Source organism: Myxine glutinosa, chromosome 13, assembly GCF_964187855.1.
Source record: "Myxine glutinosa chromosome 13, kmMyxGlut1.1, whole genome shotgun sequence".
Lineage (NCBI taxonomy): Eukaryota > Metazoa > Chordata > Myxini > Myxiniformes > Myxinidae > Myxine > Myxine glutinosa.
In genome coordinates, this window is record NC_136273.1 from 21,014,010 (window position 1) to 21,039,718 (window position 25,709).

Genomic DNA, 25,709 nt, shown 5'->3' on the forward strand with positions numbered 1-25,709 from the left:
CTCTGATTGTCCTTTCTTGTTTAAACTGCAATTGCCATTGCACCTGGTGCATGCTTGGGAGACTCGGTGATGCACGTTTCTGTGTATGTTATCGCTGATGACTCGCAAACAAGTGATGAAATCCATCTGGTGGCCGAGGAGAGTGTGCAGCATTGGGAGTCTCATGTTTGTACTACTTGTGAATGTCTGCAGCTGTAGAGGAACCCACGTAAGGTTTGAAACAGCAAAGGGCTGACATTGTGTAGCTTTTGTTGGTTGCTTCATACAGCTTTCCTTGGCTGGTAGTGTGTTTGTTTTTTGGCTAGAAGAGCATTGGTGTGTGTGTGCGTGTGTTTATACATATGTGTATATACAACAACAACAACAACATGCATTTTAAGGCCATTTTCCCTGCTAGAGCGGGGGTTAGCCTTGCGGTCCCCATGACGATCTTCTCCATCTTGCCCTATTTTCTGCATCTCTCCTTGTTAACCCCCTTGCCCGCATTTCTTCTTCCACCATCTTTAGCCAAGTCTTTCTCGGTCTTCCCCGTCCTCTACTTCCTTCTACATTAATTTCCATCACTCTTCTCAACCAGTCACTTTCATCCTTCCTCAACACATGACCAAACCATCTCAACCTGTTCCTCTTCACAGCATCAATTAAGTATACTAGGGCATGCCCGTACGTGGGTGCAATGCCCGTACGTGGGTACGTGGGTACGTGGGTGCGAGTACGGTGACAATCCCCCCCCCCCCCCCCTCTATTTACATGAAATGGTTTGGTTCATGAAATGGTTTGGTTCATTCGCAAAGCCAAAGCGAACGGCTTGCGAGTACGGTGACAATCCCCCCCCTCTATTTACATGAAATGGTTTGGTCCAAAGCGAACGGCTTGCGAGTACGGTGACAATCCCCCCCCTCTATTTACATGAAATGGTTTGGTCCAAAGCGAACGGCTTGCGGAGTTTGGTAAAGAAATCGCCATAGCTCGGTAACTACTTGTCCGATTAATATGAAACCTTGAAAAGGCACATCCTCGGGTCCCCAGCAATATACCTGGCAAGTTTAAAGTATATCGGACCCGTGGTTGTCGAGAAACAGCGGTCACAGACAAACACACAAACACACAAACACACAGACACACAGAGATTACTGGCGATGTGTATGTATGTATGTATATTGTGTATGGGTATGTTTTGCTTTGGGTATGGGTATGGGTATGGGTATGTATACTGTGTGTGTGTATATATATATATATATATATATATATATATATATACAGTGGTACCTCGGCTTACGAGTGCCCCAACGTACGAGTTTTTCGGGATACGAGCCGTCGCTCGGGCGGTTTGTTGCTTTGGGATACGAGCCGAGATCCGATGTACGAGCTCAAAAAATTTATTTTTGAATTTTCCGGTTGTGGCTTCCGGTTCCGGTCACGTGGTTATCTTGCCGTGAAAGCATCTCTGCTTGGATATAAAACACGCAATCGTCGAAATACATTAGCGAGGAATCTCCTTGCTCCAGCCGGTGACGTCATCGGCGGGGATCCCCGCCAAAGCGTGTCGCGCGTGCGGGTATAATGAGCTACACCTGTGGATCACGTGACCACGGAAGCACGCCTCGCTTGAGAGGCATGGCTTTCGGTTTGCGTTTTGCTTTATAAGGCGCGATAAATGGGCTTTTGAGTGTTAGCGGTTCATGGCGTTGACGGTTCATGGCGTTGACGGTCAAAAACCCATTACATCAATTTTACCAGGCACTGTACAGTAAGTACAGTGGACACCAAATGCACGGTGGAAGGCTAGAAGTAGAAGATCGTCCAAGACAAGTGAGAATAAGCCATACTTTGGAGATGACGTCATTCGCTGGTCCGATAACCAAAGATGTGGTATAAAAAACCAGGTGAGCTAACAATGCAGCAATGAAGGAATTCGGCCAAGGCACCGGCACACAACGACCTACCTACATCGAAAGACTCAATGCCAATGGTGACAGAAGCCAAGACGGCCGGCTTAAACACCGCCGAAAGACCACGGTGTACCAACTTACGATGCAGAACATCTTGCACTTAATATGATGACAACAGGTGCCATCCTCTGACGTACCATTACAGGTACAGGTACAGTACACGTGAGCACAGAGCAAAAGTTCACTGAAACCGAGATTAAGAAAAAAGAAAAAACACCTCGTGGTCCGTGCTCGATATCCGAGTTTCAATCTTTTCAAACACATGATGCTCTCGGTCACGGTATCTCCTGCGAGCTGCTTCTCCTTCAACCACACAAACAACAACTTCTCCATATCTTCATGGATAGAGGTCCAGTTTATTTCTTTACATTCTCTTGTATTATGTACAGTATATACGAGGTCGTGCTTGTTTATACATTATTTGTTATTTATAAAGTACATTTTTGTTATTTAAAAGCACCTAACAAAAAAAATTGGTGTTTTTTTTTTGAGGCTGGAACGGATTAATAGCATTTCAATGCATTTGAATGGGAAAATTTGCTTTGACTTACGAGCGATTTGGCTTACGAGCTCCGTCACGGAACGGATTAAACTCGTAAGCCGAGGTACCACTGTATATATATATATATATATATATATATATATATATATATATGTAATCAATATGTGTATATATATATATATATATATATATATATATATATATATATATATATATATATATATACACACAGACCTGGCATTTAATATGGAATTGTTTTTTTTCTTGACTTGGGTTTACTTTCTGAACTCAGTATATCAATCTGGTGAGTTTCTTTTACGCTTCGGTGATTTCTTTGTTAAAAGAACCATATCACTGATTGTCTTTCGCAGGAAGAAGTTAATAACAGGATAATATCACAGGTGGCGTGACAAAATGTAAGGACAGGTACATTTGACGATTGGCTTCACAATCGTGTATATAAGGGTTGTTGCGTTCTGTATTAGTGGAAAACAACTGCTGCACGTTTACAAAAGTTATTGCCGCTTCCTCTGGAGATGGTCCGTCAACTCGACAATGCTGTTTGTCATGGAGTGGTGGCTTTACGAAATTCCGGCATGCTATTGCTCGGCAGTATGGCATCACTCAAGGTCAGGTGTCAAAGATCCTGAAACGAAATGCTTAGAGGGGTGTCCCTACTCCAATACCGAGGCCAGGACGTCCCCGCAGAACCACAAGGAGAGATGATCGCCAGCTGCACCAGTTAGTCTGCAATGAGACTGCGGTCCCTAGTCTGCGGTCCCTATGTGCTGTCTTTGTCTTTCCCTCGCGGTCCCCATGTGCTGTCTTTGTCTTTCCCTCGTGGTCCCCATGTACTGTCTTTGTCTTTCCCTCGCGGTCCCCATGTGCTGTCTTTGTCTTTCCCTCGCGGTCCCCATGTACTGTTTTTGTCTTTCCCTCGCGGTCCCCATGTACTGTCTTTCCCTCGCGGTCCCCATGTGCTGTTTTTGTCTTTCCCTCGCGGTCCCCATGTACTGTCTTTGTCTTTCCCTCGCGGTCCCTATGTGCTGTCTTTGTCTTTCCCTCGCGGTCCCCATGTGCTGTCTTTGTCTTTCCCTCGTGGTCCCCATGTACTGTCTTTGTCTTTCCCTCGCGGTCCCCATGTACTGTCTTTGTCTTTCCCTCGCGGTCCCCATGTGCTGTTTTTGTCTTTCCCTCGCGGTCCCCATGTGCTGTTTTTGTCTTTCCCTCGCGGTCCCTATGTGCTGTCTTTGTCTTTCCCTCGCGGTCCCCATGTGCTGTTTTTGTCTTTCCCTCGCGGTCCCCATGTACTGTCTTTGTCTTTCCCTCGCGGTCCCCATGTACTGTCTTTCCCTCGCGGTCCCCATGTACTGTCTTTCCCTCGCGGTCCCCATGTACTGTCTTTGTCTTTCCCTCGCGGTCCCCATGTGCTGTTTTTGTCTTTCCCTCGCGGTCCCCATGTACTGTCTTTGTCTTTCCCTCGCGGTCCCCATGTGCTGTTTTTGTCTTTCCCTCGCGGTCCCCATGTACTGTCTTTCCCTCGCGGTCCCCATGTACTGTCTTTCCCTCGCGGTCCCCATGTACTGTCTTTGTCTTTCCCTCGCGGTCCCCATGTGCTGTTTTTGTCTTTCCCTCGCGGTCCCCATGTACTGTCTTTCCCTCGCGGTCCCCATGTGCTGTTTTTGTCTTTCCCTCGCGGTCCCCATGTACTGTCTTTGTCTTTCCCTCGCGGTCCCTATGTGCTGTCTTTGTCTTTCCCTCGCGGTCCCCATGTGCTGTTTTTTTCTTTCCCTCGCGGTCCCCATGTACTGTCTTTCCCTCGCGGTCCCCATGTACTGTCTTTGTCTTTCCCTCGCGGTCCCCATGTGCTGTTTTTGTCTTTCCCTCGCGGTCCCCATGTACTGTCTTTGTCTTTCCCTCGCGGTCCCTATGTGCTGTCTTTGTCTTTCCCTCGCGGTCCCCATGTGCTGTCTTTGTCTTTCCCTCGCAGTTGTCAGCTCTTTCACGAGCCTCGATTCAGTATAGAAAAAAAAAAAAAAAAAAAAAAAATGGCCGTACCAAGTCAGTTAATCGGCTTCGGGCTGGGTGGCAACAACTGACAAATGTGCCTGTATCCAAAAGGCTAGTCAACCAACGACTGGTTCAAGCAGGCTATCGTGCCAGGCGTCCCCCGAGAAAGCCACGCCTGACCAGACAACACCGCCAGCGTCGATTGCGGTGGGCCAGAGAGCACCGTCAATGGCAGCCAGGACACTGGAATCACGTGACCTTCAGTGACGAGTCTAGATTTCTGGTCTATCTTCAAGATGGCCGCAACCGAGTGTGCAGACAAGTACATGAAGCCTACAACGAAGATTGTATTGTGCCAAGAGTCCAAGCTGGAGGTGGTAGGGTGACCGTTTGGGCTGCTTTTCATGCAGCGGGCAAAACTGACCTGGTTGTTCTGAATGGAAACCTGAACCAGTTCAAGTACAGGGCCATTCTGGAAGAAACATTGCTTCCATTTGCTCGTGCAGCCTTTCGAGGAAACTTTGTCTTCCAAGATGACAATGCACGGCCTCATCGTGCTTGCATTATCTAACATTTTCTTGCTGACCGTGGTGTCGAGCATATGGAGTGGCCTGCCATGTCCCCTGATATGAATCCGATAGAGAACTTGTGGGCAGAATTAACGCGTCAAATCGACAACTTGGACCAGCACCCGACCTCTGTGCGTGAATTGCAGCAGGCTATTTTCACTGCATGGCAAGCGATTCCTGTCCAAACCTTGGCAAATCTCGTGAACAGCATGCCTCGACGTGTACGTGCTCTCCTGAATGCTCGTGGGGGTTACACGAAGTACTGAACTGTAATTTTACTGTCCGTAATCCCAGTCATTATTTAACTTTTGTTTTTGTTGAAAAAAAAATTGGCTAATGTGCAAAATAAAGAGATACTTCTGGAAAACGTACAGAAGTTTAACACAGTACTGTCCGTGAATTGAGTTCGATATCAGTTTACATCACTTTCAAGGATCAATTTATTTACTTCAAAATGTCAAATGTGGTTTTTGTTTCTTTTAAAGGTCACATTAACAAAATCTAGAATAATTTCAACATAATTCTAATGAACTTTTGGTTCGAAGTCATCTTGAAAAGTAAGTTCACCCACACAAAAAAAATATTCCATATTAAATGCCAAGTCTGTGTATATATATATATATATATATATATATATATATATATATATATATATATATATATATATATATATATATATATATATATATATATATATATATATACAGTGGAACCTTGACTTACGAGTTTAATCCGTTCCGTGACCGAGCTCGTAACTCAAATTGCTCGTATCTCAAATCAAATTTCCCCATTGAAATGCATTGAAATGCTATTAATCCGTTCCAGCCCGCCAAAAACCACACCAATTTTTTTTTATATATAAAAATATCTCGCGCTTTATATTTCACCTGTATGCCAGCATACAAGCTGGCAGGATGGCCTGGACTGGAGGTACGCACACTTGACTCTAAAGTCTAAACTGTCCAGCCTGGGTTTGAATCCCGACCCAGCTATAACCTGTCATGGGTGAATCACAGGCAGGGTGATTCATCAATGTGTGTACCGCTAAACTGGGCGCCCCGTTTGCGTCCCATTAGTTGTTGGATGTTAAGGATCTCACCGTGTTTTCCACAAAGAGAAGGCGAGCTATCGCCGGCACTCTGAACAAGTTGACGGCAGAGATACTGTACTTGCAATGACAAGATAACCACGTGTCGCACGATCTCTTGTCATGGTCCACAACATTATCACAGAGAGGTGCAGCTTCCAGCGTTTCGAGATCTGATCCAGGCCTATCCAAGGAGACCGGTCCCAGCGTTCTAGGCCCGGTGGTTGTCTCAGACGGACCCGACAAAGGACGTGTTGGATTTTACCGCGAGCCGATTCGAGCACCGACGTGCCGGCGAACAAAACCAGTCATATCTTTTGAACGCGTGGCTCGATATTTACAAAATAAACTTTTTCTTGAAGGGCTGAACCGTGCGCTCAAAACGATACCGAGTTTGACCCTGAGAGAGCCGTTTTGCGCCGGAGATACTGTACGTGCACGGCAAGATAACCACGTGACCGGGTGGCGAAAGCTCGTAACTCGGATCTCGGCTCGCATCTCAAAGCAACAAACTGCCAGAGTGACGGCTCGTATCTCGAAAAACTCGTAAGTTGGGGCACTCGTAAGTCGAGGTTCCACTGTATATATATATATATATATATATATAGATATATATATATATATATATATATATATATAGATATATATAGATAGATATAGATATGTATAGATAGATATAGATAGATATAGATATATATAGATATATATATATATATATATAGATATATATAGATATATATAGATATATATAGATATATATAGATATATATAGATATATATATCAATTTCAGTATCCCTGGTGTTGGGCTAGCGGCTAGGGTGCCGGCTTAGGATCCTAGGATCCTGGGTTCGAATCCCGGTCGATCGCTGAATTAACGCCAGGGGGGTTGACTCAGCCTGTCATCCTTCCGAGGTCGGCTAATTGAGTACCAGTTCACTGGTAATTCCCTGTTTGTCGTTAAAGGCGGAAAAAAAGGGTTGGCGTCAGGAAGGGCATCCGGCCGTAAAACATTGCTTCAAAAAGGGGACCGAAAAACAACAACAACCACGGTTCCCGAAAAAGGCCAACCCCCGCTTTGCGGGGAAAAATGGCCTCTAAAGGTGGTTATATATATATATATATTGTTGCGAATATGGAATTTGGCCTCCATATCCGCTTGTAAATATTCCCCTATTTTCTCCAATACTCCCCAACTTTCCCCGATCCCCCATTCCCTAGTCCCATTGCATGTAAATAACAATCAGTAGAGCCGACCTTCCCCTTATTCCCCCATTAAATGTCGTGCCCAGGTCCACCGCACCACACGTAGACAACTTTCGGACATCTTCCTAGTTATTCTTATTCTATGTCAGTTAAGGCCTCGTCTCCATTAATTATGACTCTTCGTTGCACCAGAATGTGATTATATGGCATCAGTAGTGAGTTTAGGACCTTTCCCATACCTCCTTCCATCTTCTTCCCCAACAATTACAACAACAACAGAGATGGCGGCGGAGCGGGGGAGGATGCGTCCTCACACCGGCTCGATTAGCTCCAGACCATGCGCTCCACGGGGTTACCACGAAGGGGCTCCTTGTCAGCTCCTCGTCAAGGGCGGAGCCTGGTAAACCCCCCGCACGCACCCAATGAGAAGCAACGTGCCGATTCCACGAGGCGGAGCTAACGAGCCGAGGGCGTGTCACTCCCCGCCGGATATACGCGGCCACGCGCCGGATGTGACGAGAGATGCGCCTCAGCTTGGAGACTGGAGAGAGAAGCCACCGCCACCCCCAGCGCGACGATACCTCCCCGCATCTCTGGACCGGACCGAGTCGATTCTGCCTTGAGCCAAGAGTGCACCTTGAGCCATCGCTACCTGCCTTTCCTTGCCATCAATCCCCGTGTGAGTCAGCATTTTGTCCCGTGTGTCTGTCGTCTGTCCGGGGTTAATATAAGAGTGTGTCTAAGTGCCTGTCTTCCTGTAATATACCTCTAGCCCCTGTAATCTAACCTTTTCCGTACGAATATACTTGAGAATCGAAACGTTGGTGTCGTATTGTGTGATTGTAATCCAGCCGGGTGTCTTCTTTTTCTTATTGAGCCAGCGTAGCGCGACTTCGTCAACGTCGAGTATAGTCGGGTAATTTGTGCGGACACGACGGCCATTCCGCTCGGCCCACTTTAACATCAAAGTCGTGTCTGTAACAATTGGTGTCGGGAGTGAGATTCGAGGCCCGACCAAATTTTGAAAAAAAAAAAACGAATAGAGGAAAAAAAAAATTTGGTCAAAATTTGGAGCGGCCGAAATTTGTTTTGTTTTACGAAACTCGAATTTTGCAAGTCGCGCTATGGCGGATCAAGACGGCTGGGGTCCGGTAAAGGAGAGTGAGGTAGGGTCGATCCAGGACCAAATTGAGGGACAAGAGGAGAGCGAAGCAGTGAGGGCGGCAGGTTCGCAAAATAGCGCCGTCACGCACGAAGTAGCGGGCGCGCAAAAAGGCGCCTCGCACGAGCGTGCGGTAGCCGAGCCGGCTGTATCAGCGGGCTTTAACATGCAGCCGATTGACATACAGGCCCTCATTGCGCAGCTACAGGCAGCTGTACAGATGAGTATGGGGAGCCAGATTGAGCGATTGAGTGAGCAAATGAGGGTTGATAGTGGGCGATTAGAGGGCCAAATGAGGGGTACCGGTGAGAAGTTAGACAATAATTTTGAGGAGTTAGACAAGAAAATTGGGAAGTTAGACAATAATTTTGAGGAGTTAGACAAGAAAATTGGGAAGTTAGACAATAATTTTGAGGGGTTAGACAACGGGATAAAAGAAGTGAAAAATGGGTTAATGGGGGTAGAAAATAGAATGGCTGCCCAGGAGAATCAGATAGAGGGAGTGAAAAAAGGGTTAGAGGGGTTAGAAAACAGTATGGAAGGCAAATTGAGGGACATGAGGGACCAAGCGGAAAGGGAAGTTAACCAAATGGGGCAGCAGATAGAGGGGGTCAGAATGGGGGTAGAAACCAAACTGGATGCTCACAGGGAGGAAATGGAGCAGATGAGGGTGGCATCTGGGCAGGAGATGCAAGTGATGGGAGAGGAGATCAGAAGAGGAGTGAGTGAGGAAGTCGGAGGAGTGCGCGAGGAGGTGAGGCACTGTGAGGAGCACATGGAAAAGGAGGTGAGAAAGGCGACTGTAAAGTTACAAGGGGGCATAGAGGACCTGACGCAGGAGGTGGAGCAGCTGACGGTGGGACAGACGGAGTTAGTGGAGCAGGTTCAAAGGAACACTGCGGTATTAGGAGGTTTAAAGGCGACACAGAAAGAACTAAAAGATGACTTGATAGCGACAAAGAGGGAATGTCAGATGGTACATGAGGACCTGACGAGGAAAATGGACAAGGTGGTAGAGGTAATGGAGGTTAAAGAGCGGGAGGTGCGGGAGCACATAGAAAAAAATAAAGTGGAGTTAGAGGAAGAACTTAAAGGGGCGCACGAAGAGATGAAGGAGATGAAGCAAAAATTAGAAGAAGTGGAAGAAGGGGTGAGCGAAATTAAAAAGCGACGGAGAGAGGATAAGAAAGAGATAAAAGAGGAGGTAAAAGAATTGGTCCAGAGTCTGTGTTCGGATCGTGATGATGTGCTCATTAACCGGATGAGGGATTCGCAGGTGATGGAGGAGAAGCGAAGAGAAAGAGGACCCGGTGTAAGTGGTGACCAATATGGTCGTGCGTATGATGCGCCAGGTGATTTAATAAGCTTGGGGGTCGAGATAGACCCGGATGTTCGTGAGAGGCCAAGAGTGAGGTGTATGGCTGGTCCGGAGGGTATGGAACGAGAGGTGCGAGGTGTGGGTGAGCAAGGTTGTGGTGGTGGTGGTATGGAATGGGTAGCGGGTTGCGGAGGTGTGACCCATGCATCGACACCAACAGGGGTGGTTGTTGGAGGGACCGGGGAGGCACGAGAGCCCCTTGGGGGTAGTGTACTGTGGGGGCCCGGCCGGTTCGGCCCCGCGCTGACCCCGCAAGGGGCGACGCACGGGGTCCGGCAGGCGGGCAACGACTCACATACGAGGTGGTCCCACAAGGTCCCACTCGCGCCGTATGACGGCAAGAGTGATCTACGCGCGTACCTGGCGCAGTTCGACTGTGTGTGTAAGGGCAACGGTTGGGGTGAGGACGAAGGTGGAGTACACCTGGTGGCCGCATTGCGCGGCGCGGCGGCGGAGGTGCTGACGGCATTACCAGCGGGTGCTCTCACCCTGCCAGCCCTCCGCGACGCCCTAATTAATCGATTCGGCATAGAACAGCAGAGCGAGCTTGTTAAAGCTCAGCTCGCGCTGCGAAAACGCAAGCCCCAGGAAGCCATCGGGGAACTTGCCCACGACATTCGCCGCGCAGTGGGGATCGCACATGCTAGCATGGCAGCGGATTCCCGGGAAAGCCTGGCGCTGGACCATTTTATCCAGGCCCTCCCGGATATTGAGCTCCGGCAACAGCTCGCCATGTGGCGCCCGCAGACTCTGAGCCAGGCGGCTGACGCTGCGGCCCGTTGGGAAGCAGCGAGGCCCCTGGCCCGAGGGGGCGAGCGTCTCGCAATGGCGGTCCGCCAGGTGGGACCCCCGATGGAGGGCGGACCCCTTAGGGGACCCGCCCCCGACGTGGGTCCTGACCTGGCGGGCATGGTTCGGAGGCTGGTGGACCAGCGCCTGGCGGGACCTGGACCATGGCAGGCGGCCACGGAGGTGGCCCGCGGTGGACCACGAGCGGGTAATCCAATTCGGACCTACAGGGGGGGGAATTTGGAATTCCGGAGGCAAGCACCTTATCAGGTGAGGTGCTATACCTGCAACCGCCTGGGTCACCTGGCGCGGCACTGTCGAAACGCGCGCCGGGATGATCCCCGGCAGTTGAGGTCCTCAACTCCGCCCAGGGGGGAGCGGGTTAGCCGACCCCAGACACCCCCCCGCCAGACCCCGGGAAACTAGAAGGTGTCGGGCACGTAGGGCGGTGTTCGGCAGCAGAGGATGGAGGAGAGCCCTCATTGACGCGACAGGTCATTTATTGTGGCCAAATTGGAACCGGTAGCCTGACAATTAGATGCAAAATTGCCGGCGTGGGGGTAGACGCCGTAGTGGACACAGGAGCTAGCGCCACGATCATCAGCCCTGTGGTCCTTGATTCGAGCGCAGGTGGCTGGGATAAGATCCAGCGCCTGCAAAATTATAGTTTGCAGCTTGCTACCGGGGTAACGGCCCCGATCATAGGGCGTGGTTCTGTGACCCTCAAGTTAGGGTCGGTAAGGAGAGAGATAGATGTTTGGGTGGCGGAGGTGTGCGACCCATGTTTAATAGGGTTGGACCTGTTGACTGCCAGCGGTTGTAAAATCGACTTGTGCCGGGGGATCCTGCAGGTGGGAGTAGAAGAGCTGCCGTTAGGGGGAGTGAGCACGGCCGAGAGAGCGGAGCTGGAGGCTTCCGAGGCCGTGACCATCCCCCCAAGGGCCGAGGCGATAGTGCCGGCCCGGTGGGCAGCTCGCCCAACATGGCAGGAGTCCTGCGGCCTGGTCGAACCGGTGGCAGCGCAGTCCATACCGGGTTTAATCGTGGGCCGCACCCTTGTAAAAACGGACGGACCGGTAGTGGCCGTCCGAGTAGTAAATGTGAGTACAGAACCACGCACTATAGTAAGGGGCACGAGGGTAGCTGGCTGCACCCCAGTTGAGGAAGTCGCGACAGTGAGGGGCGAGAACGTCCAGCCGAGCCGACCCCGGGGGGAGCCTTCAATAACAAGTAGGAATTGGCCCGATCCCATTTGCGAGATGGTAAATCGTAGTAGCGTAGAGTTGGGAGGTACCCAGAGGGAGGCCTTACACAAACTGGTTGGGTCCCATTTGGACCTCTTCTCCCTGTCCACCGAGGATATTGGACGTACGGGCCTGGTGAAACATCAGATCCACACCGGTGAGGCCCGGCCTATTCGTCAGGCCGCCCGACGGCTCCCTTGGAGCAAGAGGGCGGAAGCTGACGAGCAGGTTGCAAAAATGCTCGACGCAGGTGTGATCGAGCCCTCGGGAAGTCCTTGGATGTCACCTGTTGTGCTGGTCAAAAAGAAGGATGGGACCACGCGGTTCTGCGTGGACTATCGCCAGCTAAACAACGTGACACTCAAGGACTCATATCCCCTGCCAAGGATTGATGACACCCTCGATGCCGTTGCGGGCTCAAATTGGTTCACAACTTTGGACCTCAAGAGTGGGTATTGGCAGGTGGAGATGGATAGGGCAGGGAAGGAGAAAACGGCATTTTCCACAGGTAAGGGACTGTATCAGTTTACTGTGATGCCGTTTGGTTTGTGTAACGCCCCCGCCACCTTTGAGAGATTGATGGAGCATGTACTAGGCGGCATGCCATGGCAATCATGCCTGGTGTACCTGGATGACGTCCTGGTACATGCCCAAACGTTCCCCCAGGCACTAGCTAATTTGGACCAGGTGTTCGGGTGCCTCAGACAGGCAGGGTTGAAGCTGAACCCGAGTAAGTGCACTTTGTTTGCAAGAGAGGTGGCCTATCTAGGTCACGTGATTGGCCGCGAGGGGGTAAAAACAGACCCAGACAAAATTAAAGCGGTAGAGGAGTGGCCCGCACCACGTACCATCAAAGAGGTGCGGGGATTTTTGGGACTCTGCTCCTACTACCGGCGCTTTGTGGCGAAATTTGCGGAGTTGGCCCGTCCCCTCCACCGGCTTACGGAGAAGGGGACGCGATTTAATTGGACACGGGAGTGCCACGAGGCCTTCCAAAAATTGAAGGGGTGTCTAACATCCGCACCCCTTCTAGCTTACCCCACTAGTGACGGGACATTTACCCTGGACACGGATGCGAGCCAGGAAGGATTGGGCGCAGTTTTGTCTCAGACACAGGAGGGCGTGGAGAGAGTGATTGGTTATTATAGTCGGGCCTTAAGTAGGCCCGAGAGAAATTATTGCGTCACTCGCAAAGAGTTATTGGCTATGCTGGCTGCCATGAACCATTTCCACCCGTACTTGTACGGGCGGAAATTTTTGGTTAGAACTGACCATTCCTCCTTGCAATGGCTCCTTCGGTTCAAGGAACCGGAGGGCCAAATTGCAAGGTGGTTGGAAAAGTTGCAGCAGTACGATTTTGATGTGGCCCATAGGGCCGGGAAGGCCCATGGTAATGCGGACGCACTCTCTCGGCGTCCTTGTCTGGGGGAAAACTGTAAATTTTGTGCGAGACACGAGGAGAGGGAGCAATTGGGCGATTCCGCCCCGATTCTCGTCGTCCGGGCAACCCGGGTGAGAGGACCAATTTTGCCACTAACCGCGGACGAGGAATTTGGAGAGTTGGCTTGGAGCACGGCCCAGCAGGAGGATCCTGTTCTGGGGCCGGTGTTCCAATGGGTCAAATTGGGGCAAAGACCAAAGGGGGAAGAGGTCACCCCCCTCGGGGCACAAACAAAGGCATATTGGGCTCAGTGGCAGACCCTGGAATTGAAAGGCAACATCTTGTATCGCAAGTGGGTGGAGGTTCCCTCTGATCGAACTTCCTGGCTGGTGATAGTCCCTGACAAATTCAAGAACGTCATATTGCAACAGGTGCATGGTACCCGCTCCGGCGGCCATTTGGGCAGGGCAAAGACAATATCTCGGGTCCGCCGGAGGTTCTATTGGGTGAATATGGGGCGCGACATACAGGACTGGTGTCGGAGATGCGACGCCTGTTCTGCCAAAAAGGGACCAGCACGGAGGATGAGGGCCCCCCTTCAATTACATCAGGTGGGGGCCCCCCTTGAGCGGGTGGCTATGGATATTCTAGGACCGCTGCCCCGCACCCGCCAAGGTAATAAGTATATCCTCGTTGTGATGGACTACTTCACCAAGTGGCCGGAGGCCTACGCCCTCCCCAACCAAGAAGCAGGGGTGGTAGCGCAGGCCTTCGTGGAAGGATTTGTGTGCCGGCATGGGATTCCACAGGAGTTGCACACCGACCAGGGACGAAATTTTGAGAGCAAATTACTAAAAGATGTGTGCAGTCTCCTGTCAATTCGAAAAACCAGGACAACGCCTTTAAGACCTCAATCTGACGGGATGGTGGAAAGATTCAACCGAACTTTAATCCAACAACTGGCACTGTTCACCACCACCCGTCAGGATGACTGGGACGAACATCTCCCTTATTTGCTTATGGCCTACCGGACCAGCCAGCACGGGGCCACCGCATGCAGTCCAGCGTTGCTTATGTATGGGCGGGAGTTACGGGCTCCCGCCGACTTGCTATGCGGTCCCGTGCCAGACACAGTGGTTAACCCGCCGAGGGAGGGGTACGCACGTCACCTAGAGGAAGGCATGGAGCTAGTCCATGCCTTCGCCCGCCGCCAACTCCATCTGGCGGGGGAAAAGATGAAGCGCAGGTACGACGACCGGAGCCAGGGGAGTCAATACGCTCCGGGGATGAAGATTTGGTTCTTTAATCCCCGGAGGCGGAAGGGAAGGTGCCCAAAACTCACCTCCCCCTGGCAAGGCCCAGGAGTCGTCCTGTCGCAAATCTGTGACGTGGTCTTTAAGATCAAAATGGGGCCACGAGCCCTCCCTCGGATCGTCCATGCCGACCGGATAAGACCTTACACCGGCGAGCAGGCGCCCCCGTGGATTGCCTCGGCTTTAGATGCCGAGGCGGGACCCAGTACCTCTGAATAAGGGGGGCTTATTAGTGCCAGAGGACTGGGGGATTGAGGAGCGATAGGCCCGGTGGGAGAGGGTGGCATCCCTGCCACCTTTCCCATGTGGGGGGCAAAGGAGCAATAGTTTATGGGGTGTATGGCAGTGAAAACTAGCCCGGGTGGGTTAGGTTATATTGATAGGGCCCTAGAAGATGACATTAGGTGACGTTAAGATTAGTTAGTGACTGATACCTGTAGTGGGGACGCAGGTAGATTAGTATGGATGATAATGACGAGGGAGCGCAATAGTTTAAAGGGACGACTGGGAAGCGCAAGTTTCAGAAGGGAGTAGTTAGCTGAGATGATGCCGTGTGTGTGAGGATTGAACAGGTGTGATTGCACAGGTGTGCAACTGGACAGGTGTGTGGAGCAGTGTATGAGTAGTGAGTGTGTGGATCAGCGCGAATGCGCTTGGGGAGAGAAGGGTGCAGGTGGCACCAGGTGTGAGAGCACAGGTGTGCAGGTACAGGTGTGTGGAGAGAGTTGGAGTGAGTGGTACGGAGTGGTGTGCATGGTGCGAAGGTGTGAATGGGGGAAGAGTGGACCCCTTTCACGAGTACCCGGGGCGGGTAGTGTAAGTGTTAGGTAGAGGGTGCAGGTAAATTGTGGTTGGATATTGGCATTTGTGGTGCGGTTGCAGAATGGTGTTGTGAATGGGTGCATTAGTGTTGTGGAAATGGCTGGGCGTGTAGCCTGTTAGTGTGTGTAGTTGGTTGGGCACTCCACCACTGTGAGGATGTCGGCCAGGTGAGGCCGCAGGTGGGCTCTGGGAGCCGGTAGTTGTGAGTGGGTGCCTGAGGATCCCGGGTGTGGATCGGGCAGCCCAGTGCCAGAGAGGGCACGGAGTGGGGAGAGAGCCAGAGGGCCTTCCCCTGGTAGTTAGGTTAGGGTAAGGAGCAGGTAAGCTCGGAGGCAACTGCAGTGGTGGAGGTGTGCAGGTGGGTAGACCCACTGGGAGAGGTACACGCCGCAGCCCAGAAATTGTGCGAGGGCACCGGGAGATGAATCGGGGGAGTGAGACCCCAAATTGAAAAGCACCACAGGTTGGCCAATGGGAATTGGTTTTTAGAACCCATAGAGTAAGAGGGCCAATGGTTTGGCCGGAGGAAGACCCCGGGTAGTGTAAAGTTGTTAAAGTCATTTAGGAAATAGTTAGGATTGAAGAACCTGTCGCACCATACGCAGCCACTTACCTGTGGTGATGATGATGACTCCACACCTGTGTTTTCTTTGTTTGTGTTGCAGAAATGAGAATTGCTGTTGGATTTGTGAGACGCATCACGACGTGGATGAGACATTGGGGTGATTCCATCTCTCCCTCCCTAGGAGGGACTGATGATGAATTGGTGATGGCAAATTTTGATGTTGAGTTGAAAATGGCAAATTTGATTGGTTAGGAGGGAGAGAAGACGAATTTGGTATATGGGAGGAACGGGGAAGACAGTAGGGATGTTTGTTGATTTGTAAAGTAGATGTTTATGGGTAGTGTTGTGTTTTGTGGATACAGTAAGGGGTAAGGGAGGGGCCATGTAGGTTACCTGGTGGGGGGGGGCGTACGATAGGAACGTACCTGTCTCACCTGGTTCCCATGTGCCCCCAGTGTGCATCACCTTACATTGCGTGCACTTTTGCGCCCTTACCACCTTACTCACTTGTTTCTTCTTTTGTCTCCCACCTCCGAGGATCTGGCTTTGGGGTAGAGAGAGAGGAGAGAGAGGTGCTGGCTGCGCAGTTGTGGGCCTGCACTTTCGCTGTTTGCTGCCGGGATCGATACACCATATGGACCGCAATGTTTGTGGCCACCCACAATGGACCGCAGTTCGTTTGCGGCCAAGCACCACCCGGGGATGGACCTATGGGTCAACGTGGCACCTATGCCATAAAGGTGAACCACTGTTAATTAACACCACTGAAGGCCACACGAAGAGCAAGAGACACCTGCAGGGTTAGGGGTTGTCGAATTTATTTTTATACCAATGAACAATGGTGACTGCACCGGATGGTGCTGACTGTGTGGTGGGGTGGTGCTTTTGATGCTGGGAAAGGGTGCTCTGCACGTTATTAAAGGCCGTCGGCCACAGAGCACTCGTGGGTTGGTGTATCGATGTTGGCAAGCGCGCTCTCTCTCTCTATGCATAACATCTGCATGTGTTCCTCCAAAAACAGGTCCTGGATCGTAGTGTAAATAGCAGCGTAGTCGTGTAAATAATGCTCCCTACCGGCTGTATGTTTAGTTTGAGGATTCTTTCCGGATTCGGTTATCCTGTGGGTGTGTTTCTGTGAGGAGAAGGGTGCAACGTCGCAGGGGGACATATTTACTCATTTGTGAATATCTGTAAAACTGTCGCACTCAGGGTAGAGTTAATAGTAGAGGGAACTACATTGCGTGCCACACTAAAGTAGGTAAAAATTTATCGGGTCGGGACGCCCCGAGGGTAGAGAAGGGTGCAATGTTGCGAATATGGAATTTGGCCTCCATATCCGCTTGTAAATATTCCCCTATTTTCTCCAATACTCCCCAACTTTCCCCGATCCCCCATTCCCTAGTCCCATTGCATGTAAATAACAATCAGTAGAGCCGACCTTCCCCTTATTCCCCCATTAAATGTCGTGCCCAGGTCCACCGCACCACACGTAGACAACTTTCGGACATCTTCCTAGTTATTCTTATTCTATGTCAGTTAAGGCCTCGTCTCCATTAATTATGACTCTTCGTTGCACCAGAATGTGATTATATGGCATCAGTAGTGAGTTTAGGACCTTTCCCATACCTCCTTCCATCTTCTTCCCCAACAATTACAACAACAACAGAGATGGCGGCGGAGCGGGGGAGGATGCGTCCTCACACCGGCTCGATTAGCTCCAGACCATGCGCTCCACGGGGTTACCACGAAGGGGCTCCTTGTCAGCTCCTCGTCAAGGGCGGAGCCTGGTAAACCCCCCGCACGCACCCAATGAGAAGCAACGTGCCGATTCCACGAGGCGGAGCTAACGAGCCGAGGGCGTGTCACTCCCCGCCGGATATACGCGGCCACGCGCCGGATGTGACGAGAGATGCGCCTCAGCTTGGAGACTGGAGAGAGAAGCCACCGCCACCCCCAGCGCGACGATACCTCCCCGCATCTCTGGACCGGACCGAGTCGATTCTGCCTTGAGCCAAGAGTGCACCTTGAGCCATCGCTACCTGCCTTTCCTTGCCATCAATCCCCGTGTGAGTCAGCATTTTGTCCCGTGTGTCTGTCGTCTGTCCGGGGTTAATATAAGAGTGTGTCTAAGTGCCTGTCTTCCTGTAATATACCTCTAGCCCCTGTAATCTAACCTTTTCCGTACGAATATACTTGAGAATCGAAACGTTGGTGTCGTATTGTGTGATTGTAATCCAGCCGGGTGTCTTCTTTTTCTTATTGAGCCAGCATAGCGCGACTTCGTCAACGTCGAGTATAGTCGGGTAATTTGTGCGGACACGACGGCCATTCCGCTCGGCCCACTTTAACATCAAAGTCGTGTCTGTAACAATATATATATATATATATATTGTATATAGTCGTGGCCAACAATATTGGCACCCTTGCACTTCTTTCAAATAACTCACAATTTTCTCAAAAAATAAGTTTAAATTTACGAAAGTATTTGGTCTCCGCAATTCTTTATTTCACTGTTAATATTAGAGAACCTTTGTTTTTGATTCAGAACTTAATATATACTTTTAAATCAGAAAATAAAAAGAAATGGCATTGAGAAAAATGATTGACACCCTCTACTTGATATTTGGTCGCACTGCCTTTGGACAAAATAACTGCAGTCAAGCGCTTCCTATAGCCATGAATGAGTTTCCTAAACCTCTCTACTGGCAGTTTGGCCCACTCTTCGTGTGCAAACTGCTCCAGTTCTCCCAGATTTGAAGGTTGCCTTCTCCCAACTGCTGTTTTCAGATCTCCCCACAGGTGTTCAATGGGATTTAGATCTGGAATAATTGCTGGCCACTTCAGAACAGTCCAGCGTTTTGTCTTGAACCATTTCTGGGTGCTTTTTGAAGTGTGTTTGGGGTCATTGTCCTGCTGCAAGACCCATGACCTTCGACGGAGACCCAGCTTTCTGACACTGGGTTGAACATTGTGCTCCACAATGTCTTGGTAATCTCCTGATTTCATGATACCATGCACACATTCAAGGCACCCGGTGCCAGAGGCAACACAGCAACCCCAAAACATCACTGAACCTCCTCCATGTTTGACTGTAGGGAAGGTGTTCTTTTCTTTGAAGGCTTCATTTTGTTTTCTGTAAACATAGAGATGATGTGTTTTACCAAAAAGCTCTAATTCTGGTCTCATCTGTCCACAGGACATTCTCCCAGAAGGATTTTGGCTTGTTCAGGTGTGTTTTGGATAACTCCAGTCAGGCTTTCTTTTGTGTCTCAATCAGCAGTGGGGTCCTCCTGGGTCGACGACCATATAACCCCCTTTCATTGAGTTGGCGACGGATGGTGAGAGTTGAAGCTGCCTTACCTTGTGTCTGAAGGTCAGCTTGAATCTGTTTGGTAGTTGATCGAGGTGCTTTCTCCACCATTCGAACAATCCTTCGCTGCAATCTTCGATCAAGTTTTCTCTTGCGGCCACGTCCAGGGCAGTTGGCTACAGCGCCATGGTCCTTAAACTTACTGACAACATTGCGTACGGTGGACACAGGAACATCAACGTCTCTGGAGATGGACTTGTAGCCTTGAGATTGTCCATGCTTGGCTACAATCTTGTGTCTGACCTCATCAGACGATTCTCTGGTTTTCTTTCTTTTCTCCATGCTCATTGCGGTACACACAGTGACACAAAACAACAGAACGACTCCTTTTCTCCATTCAAACTGGTTGAATGAGTGATTTTTATATTGCAGGCACCTGCAACTCACCACAGGTGAGTACAATTCCAAAGTAAAGGAGAATCACCTGCTTGAAATCTAATTTTTTCTGACAACTTCTCAAAGGTACCAATAATATTGTCCAGGCCATTTTAGGATATCTGTGTGGAATAAGCTAAGCTTTAGTAATTTTTTTAGCTTTTTTTGTTTTGTTCCACTGCAAACCAAAGAAATACATATGTGGATACCAAATTAATTTTTTTAATTTCAACAATTTTCTGGAATAAATGGTGAATTATTTGAAAAAGGTGCAAGGGTGCCAATATTTTTAGCCACGACTGTGTATATTTATGTGTATATATATATATATATTTGTGTATATATATATTTATATATTGTCCTGTATATATATTTATATATATACATCATGGAACTGCATGTAGTCGATGAAACTCGGTGAATACCTGCCTTTACGAGAGCTTGCTGAGGGAGAGAATCCAATCTTGCTGAGGGAGAGAATAGTAGATTATGTCGTTTCCCCTCCTCTCACATAAATGCCTCAATGACGAATGTAAATTGTGGGGGAGACATGCCAGGCTAGCTGTGCATAGACAGGGGGATGTCATCCCATTAAGATTTGTACATGTTCATTCACTTTGGGTTAACCTGCATGGGGTTGACCTGGATCTTCTGCTCAGTGTTTAAGACTGTATCCCAATTTGTTGAGATATTTTTGTGATTTGTTTTTAACACGAAGATAAAACTACTCTCTCGCTTGAGCTACATTGCTTAAAGTGAGCAAACTCCCGTTGCCACATGTATTCCACTTACAGTGCCTTCAGAACGTATTCACACCCCTCGACTTTTTCACATTTTGTTGTTGCAGCCTGCATAAAATGGATTGAATTGAGATTGACTCAATTGATCTGTGGTTGACCACATAAAAATGGATTTAATTGAGATGTTTTTGTCACTGACCTACACATAATACTCCATAATGTCAAAGTGGAATTATTTTTTATATAAAATTTTCCAAAATAATTAAAAATTAAAAGCTGTAATGTCTTGAGTCAATAAGTATTCAACCCCTTTGCAATGACACTCCCAATTTAGCTCAGGTGTATCCAATTTCCTTTGATCATCCTTGAGATGTCTCTACAACTTCATTGGAGTCCACCTGTGGTCAATTCAATTGAATGGACATGATTTAGAAGGAAACACACCTTTCTATATAAGGTCCCACCGTTGACAGTGCATGTCAGAGCAGAAACTCTACCATGAAGTCTAAGGAACTGTTCGTAGAACGTTGAGATAAAATTGTGAGGAGGCATAGATCTGGGGAAGAGTATAAAACAATTTCTAGAGTGTTGAAAGTTCCCAAGAACACAGTGAGCTCCATCATTAGGAAATGGAAAGAATATGGAACGACACAGACTCTTCTTAGAGCTGGCCGTCCGACCAAACTGAGAAACCGGACAAGAAGGACCGTGGTCAGGGAGGTGACCAAGAACCCAATGACCAGTCTGACAGAACTAGATGAGATTTTTTTATTTTATGTAGAAGGCTCCAGGCACAGACTATGTCGTCCTCATCGAGGCCAGGCCAAATAAAAGGGCTGCATTGATAGAAAAGTAAAGAAGGAGAGAATTGTCTAAGAGTTTTTGAGAAAGCAGAGAATCTGCTTTTTGAAAAGGGGAAGATCATAAGTGTTTTGAAAGACATGTGAAGGTGAAGAGTTCCAGAGTTTGGCAGTGGAGGGGAAGAGACAAACATCATAACGGCCCACGCTTGAGTTGCCAATGGCCACACAATAATCATGAGATGTAGTGGCTTGTCGAGTAATCCGTGGTCTCGCTACTAAGTGTTGATTGGTTCCTTGGTTCACTTAGGTCTTCCAGTGATTTGGTTCCTTGGTTCACGACCATGTGAGGGAGACCCAGTTTTCCCCCATTGTTTTTTTTTAGAGATGTTGACGTCATCGGTCACGTGGTTCGGCCGCCATATTTGTTTCAACTCAAAAGCCTTAAAACCCACTGAAAACACATACTGGTGAGGGTCTGCAATCTCTGATTGTTCTTTCTTGTTTAAACTGCAATTGGCAATTGGCAAAACTGCAATAACCTGTAGGTTAGGGCAGGTGATAGTTAATGGCAATTGGTTCACATCACACCATGCACCGTATACATCCCATACACTCGATGGGTACTTGAGACCCGTAGGTCACAAGGAAAACACGTTTACCACCAAAAGTATATTCAAACAAGTACAGATAAAAGTATATTCAAACAAGTGCAGATACATTCAAAGTACACCGCCGTGTGCACTGGCCGTCAAAACAGAGCTCTGTATGGCGGAGGTATACAGGCAGCAAGTTCTTGGGAGCAAAAACCGAAGTAAGATCTGTAGAAAAGAGAAAGAGAGCCAATTTTGCGACGTAATTTGAGCGGGTCAAGTTTTGAGGTCAGATTGGGAGAGTTGATAAGTCAAATTACTTTTAATTCAATTCTGTCCAGTAAGTATGTGGAACTAGAACCTCTCCAGATGTGAGAACAGTACTCTATACAATGACGAATCAATCCTTTATTATATAGTTATACAGAGATGAGATGGAATGGGACTCTGAGGTGGGAGAACCTGCCTGAAGGACAACAGTATCTGCAGCCCTTCACAAATCTAGGCTTTATGGGAGAGTGGCCAGACGGAAGCCACTCCTGAGAAAAAGGCACATGACAGCATGCCTGGAGTTTGCAAAAAGGCACATGAAAGACTCTGAGAGCATGAGACAAAAGATTCTCTGGTCTGATGAGATGAAAATGGAACTCTTCAGCCTGAATGCAAAGCACTACGTCTGGCAGAAACCAAGCACAGCTCATCACCCATCTAGCACCATCCCTACCATGAAGCATGGTCGTGGCAGCATCATGCTATGGGGATGCTTTTTAGTGGTAGGGACTGGGAGACTTGCAAGAATAGAGGAAACAATTAATAGAGCCAAATACAGGCAAATCCTTGAGGAGAAGCTGCTTTAGAGTGCAAAAGACCTTCGACTGCAGTGAAGATTTACATTCCAACAGGCCAACGACTCCAAGCATACAGCCAAAGCAACACTGGAATGGCTTCAGAACAAGAACGTGAAAGTCTTTGAGTGGCCCAGCCAAAGCCCATACATGAATCCCATTGATAAATCTGTGGAAAGACTTGAAGATTTTTGTACACCGACGCTCCCCATCCAACTTGACAGAGCTTGAGCTAATCTGCAACGAAGAATGGGAGAAACTCCCCAAATCCAGATGTGCAAAGCTGATACAGAAAAACCCAAGAAGACAGATACGATGCTGTAATTGCTGCCAAAGGCCCTTCTACAAAGTACTGACCCAGGGAGTTGAGTACTTATGTAAATTAATATTTAATAAAAGATATTTAAGATAATAGATTCCACCTTCACATTATGTGGTATTACGTCTGGATCAGTGACAAAAAAAAATCTAAATTTAATCCATTTTAAATTCATTCTGTAACACAACAAGATGGGTAAAAAGTCAAGGGGTGTGAATACTTTCTGAAGGAACTGCATTCCCATGGCCCCTTGGATTCTCCCTTAGAGTTATCGCTTTCTGTACCTCAATATTCATTGTGCTGGAGCCAAATGAACATCTTTTTCTTTTTGGTTTCCTGTGCATAAAATAAAGTTGCTTTCTAGATCTGGATACCACCTTGTGTTCTCTTGGGTTTGCTGCAAACTCATGACCTTTGAACTTGGAAACGCCTAACTCTAGAGTTGTTGTTGTTGTTGTTCACATTTCTCTGACTCTGCCCTGCTATGTGATAATGAATTGCCTCGTACCTTGTGTAAATTTCATTTTTAAAAGGTGGAGTGTGCAAATGTGAATCATGTGTTTGAAATCCTCCCCGCTCTCCCTTCCTCCCACCTTGCAGTCACAAACTCGAATGGTTGCTGTAATTAGCAACTCCTCCTCCATTTATAGTGTTATTGTTTGGCATTCCTGGCGTTTAATTTGCCCAATGAGCCGATACATCGAATCCTTCAAATACTTTGTACGTGATGTCATGAAATCGTGAAGAGCAGATCTTTTGATCGTCATGTTTGGTATCCTCAACCTTCTGTGCACTTATTCCATAACCTCATTGTACCCGCACCCCTCCCAGTACCTGGAGAGCCACGGAAGTCGTGCGTGCTGGGAAAGTTGGTGGAGAAAGAGTACTGCCAAGCCAAGAAGGTACGTGGCGTGTAGACTCTGTCACGTGTGCACGTTTTACAAGGCGTCACCTCCAGAGCACTTGCACAATGCGAGCTTCTCCAGCCCAACCTGATCGGACGTGCATGGATATCGTGCTCCCGGCAAAGATAAACGCGCACGCTAGCTCATCGATCTCACGACTGCCCCAGCAGGAAAGCAGTCTGCCTTGACTAAGACCTTATTACATAGCATCCTTCGTTTTATATCAATTATTCAGCTGCTCGGTGGCTCGTGTTAATCCAGTGCAGAGATTTGTTGTGATCGTTGCGTGGGGCCTACCATAGATCGGCCCGTCAGTTGGTGCAGGGTAACCTCGGCCATGGCCATTCAGGCGGACATTTCTGCACTTCTAAACACGTTTACTCTGAGGGAAAGTTTCCCTTTTCCTTTTTGTGTTTTTTTTTTGGCGTTGTTGAACATTTGCACTTTTTGACATTGAACGTGGCTGAATCATTTCAGGTGCAGAACCGCTTCAACGTACCCCTGGGGACCAAGTTTTATCGAGTGAAGGCCGTGCGTTGGGGACATTCTGTCTAGTTTTCCTGCTCGAGCCATTCTCCGTAATACATGGGACGTGCATCTCATTCATTCGTCCCTGCTGCCTATGGAGTTCCAAAACCACCCATCCCACCCTGCTGTCATCACAGGTTCCAGTCCCTGTACCCCCTACCTGTACCGGCGAGTTCCAGCTTTTCTTGAGAGATTCGGTCTCTCGCTCCCACCCCTCCTTATCAAGTAGTCACGAGGAATTACTCGGTAAAGCGCAAATTGAGCTTTAGAGTATATGTGATGGCAATGTTTCCTTTGTCCGATTAATTATGGCTGGCTGTTTGGGTGTGCAAAGTAAAACGACCGAAGCACTCATACGTACACACATATACACCAGCACGCTCAATCCCCTTGATCTATTTTTGCAATATTACAACGTTTATGGCCTTGGCAGATTTAATCTCTCCGAGTTGCTGGACACACAAGGATGGATTGTCACCGCCATAATGGTATTTGCTTGCTGGCTTTCCTGCCCGGCCGACCTAGAGCTGAAAATCGCCTCAACATTAACCTCACCTCTTTATAATCGTGCGTAATGCTACACTGCATGGCAAGGCCCCACACCTGGATGGTGACCCGGTCTCTCGCTTGCACCGAACACGAGCACGTCGGGATGTATGTACCGGCACGCACCCCGGTACCCTCTCGTTTCGAAAATGCACAACGCCGCTAGTTATTCCGACGGCGGATTAGAATCCTCCTTGGAATGTTTTGGGATTTCTAGCATAAGCAGTGTTTTAAAATTGGAATCTCCATTCTGACTTGTCCATATTTAAACCTTTGTAATGCTTCTTTTAATATGTTCGGCAAATTTCTTGCATCATATTTATGTGAAGGTAAGTTGTAAATGCTTCTGTTGTACAGGAATAGAGACATTAGGAAAGCCTTTCGGGGTTGTACTTTATACGCATCATTTTGTGCTGTAAATATGCTTCTCAATAAAGATGGCCTGAGAAGGTGTTTCTTGTACAGGCACTTGTACTCTCACAAGTTTCCACCAAGGGATGTCAGGTGAGCCAAGCCGCGATCATTTTCTTAAAGGTCGATTGATGGCATTTTCGGCTACGTGGATGCTCCCCCGATCCGAACATACCCCCGTCATATATGGAGGTGGGGCGGGCGCGACAGCGCCCACCTGTAGGTTAGGGCAGGTGATAGTTAATGGCAATTGGATCACATCACACCTTGCACCGTATACATCCCATACACTCAATGGG

General features: G+C 48.7%; 1 protein-coding gene across 3 annotated transcripts in view; it reads left to right on the plus strand.

Moving 5' to 3' along the window:
- LOC137438687 (RB1-inducible coiled-coil protein 1) overlaps window positions 1-25,452 on the plus strand; it is a 135,103-nt gene extending 109,651 nt beyond the window's left edge. For all 3 annotated transcript variants that reach the window (XM_068133937.2, XM_068133938.2, XM_068133939.2), the window contains 2 exons: window positions 23,852-23,922; window positions 24,403-25,452. In XM_068133937.2, the coding sequence (XP_067990038.2) occupies window positions 23,852-23,922; window positions 24,403-24,480 (149 nt within the window). In that variant the 3' untranslated portion in view covers window positions 24,481-25,452. The remainder of the gene's footprint in view (window positions 1-23,851; window positions 23,923-24,402) is intronic.
- Window positions 25,453-25,709: the final 257 nt, after the last annotated feature.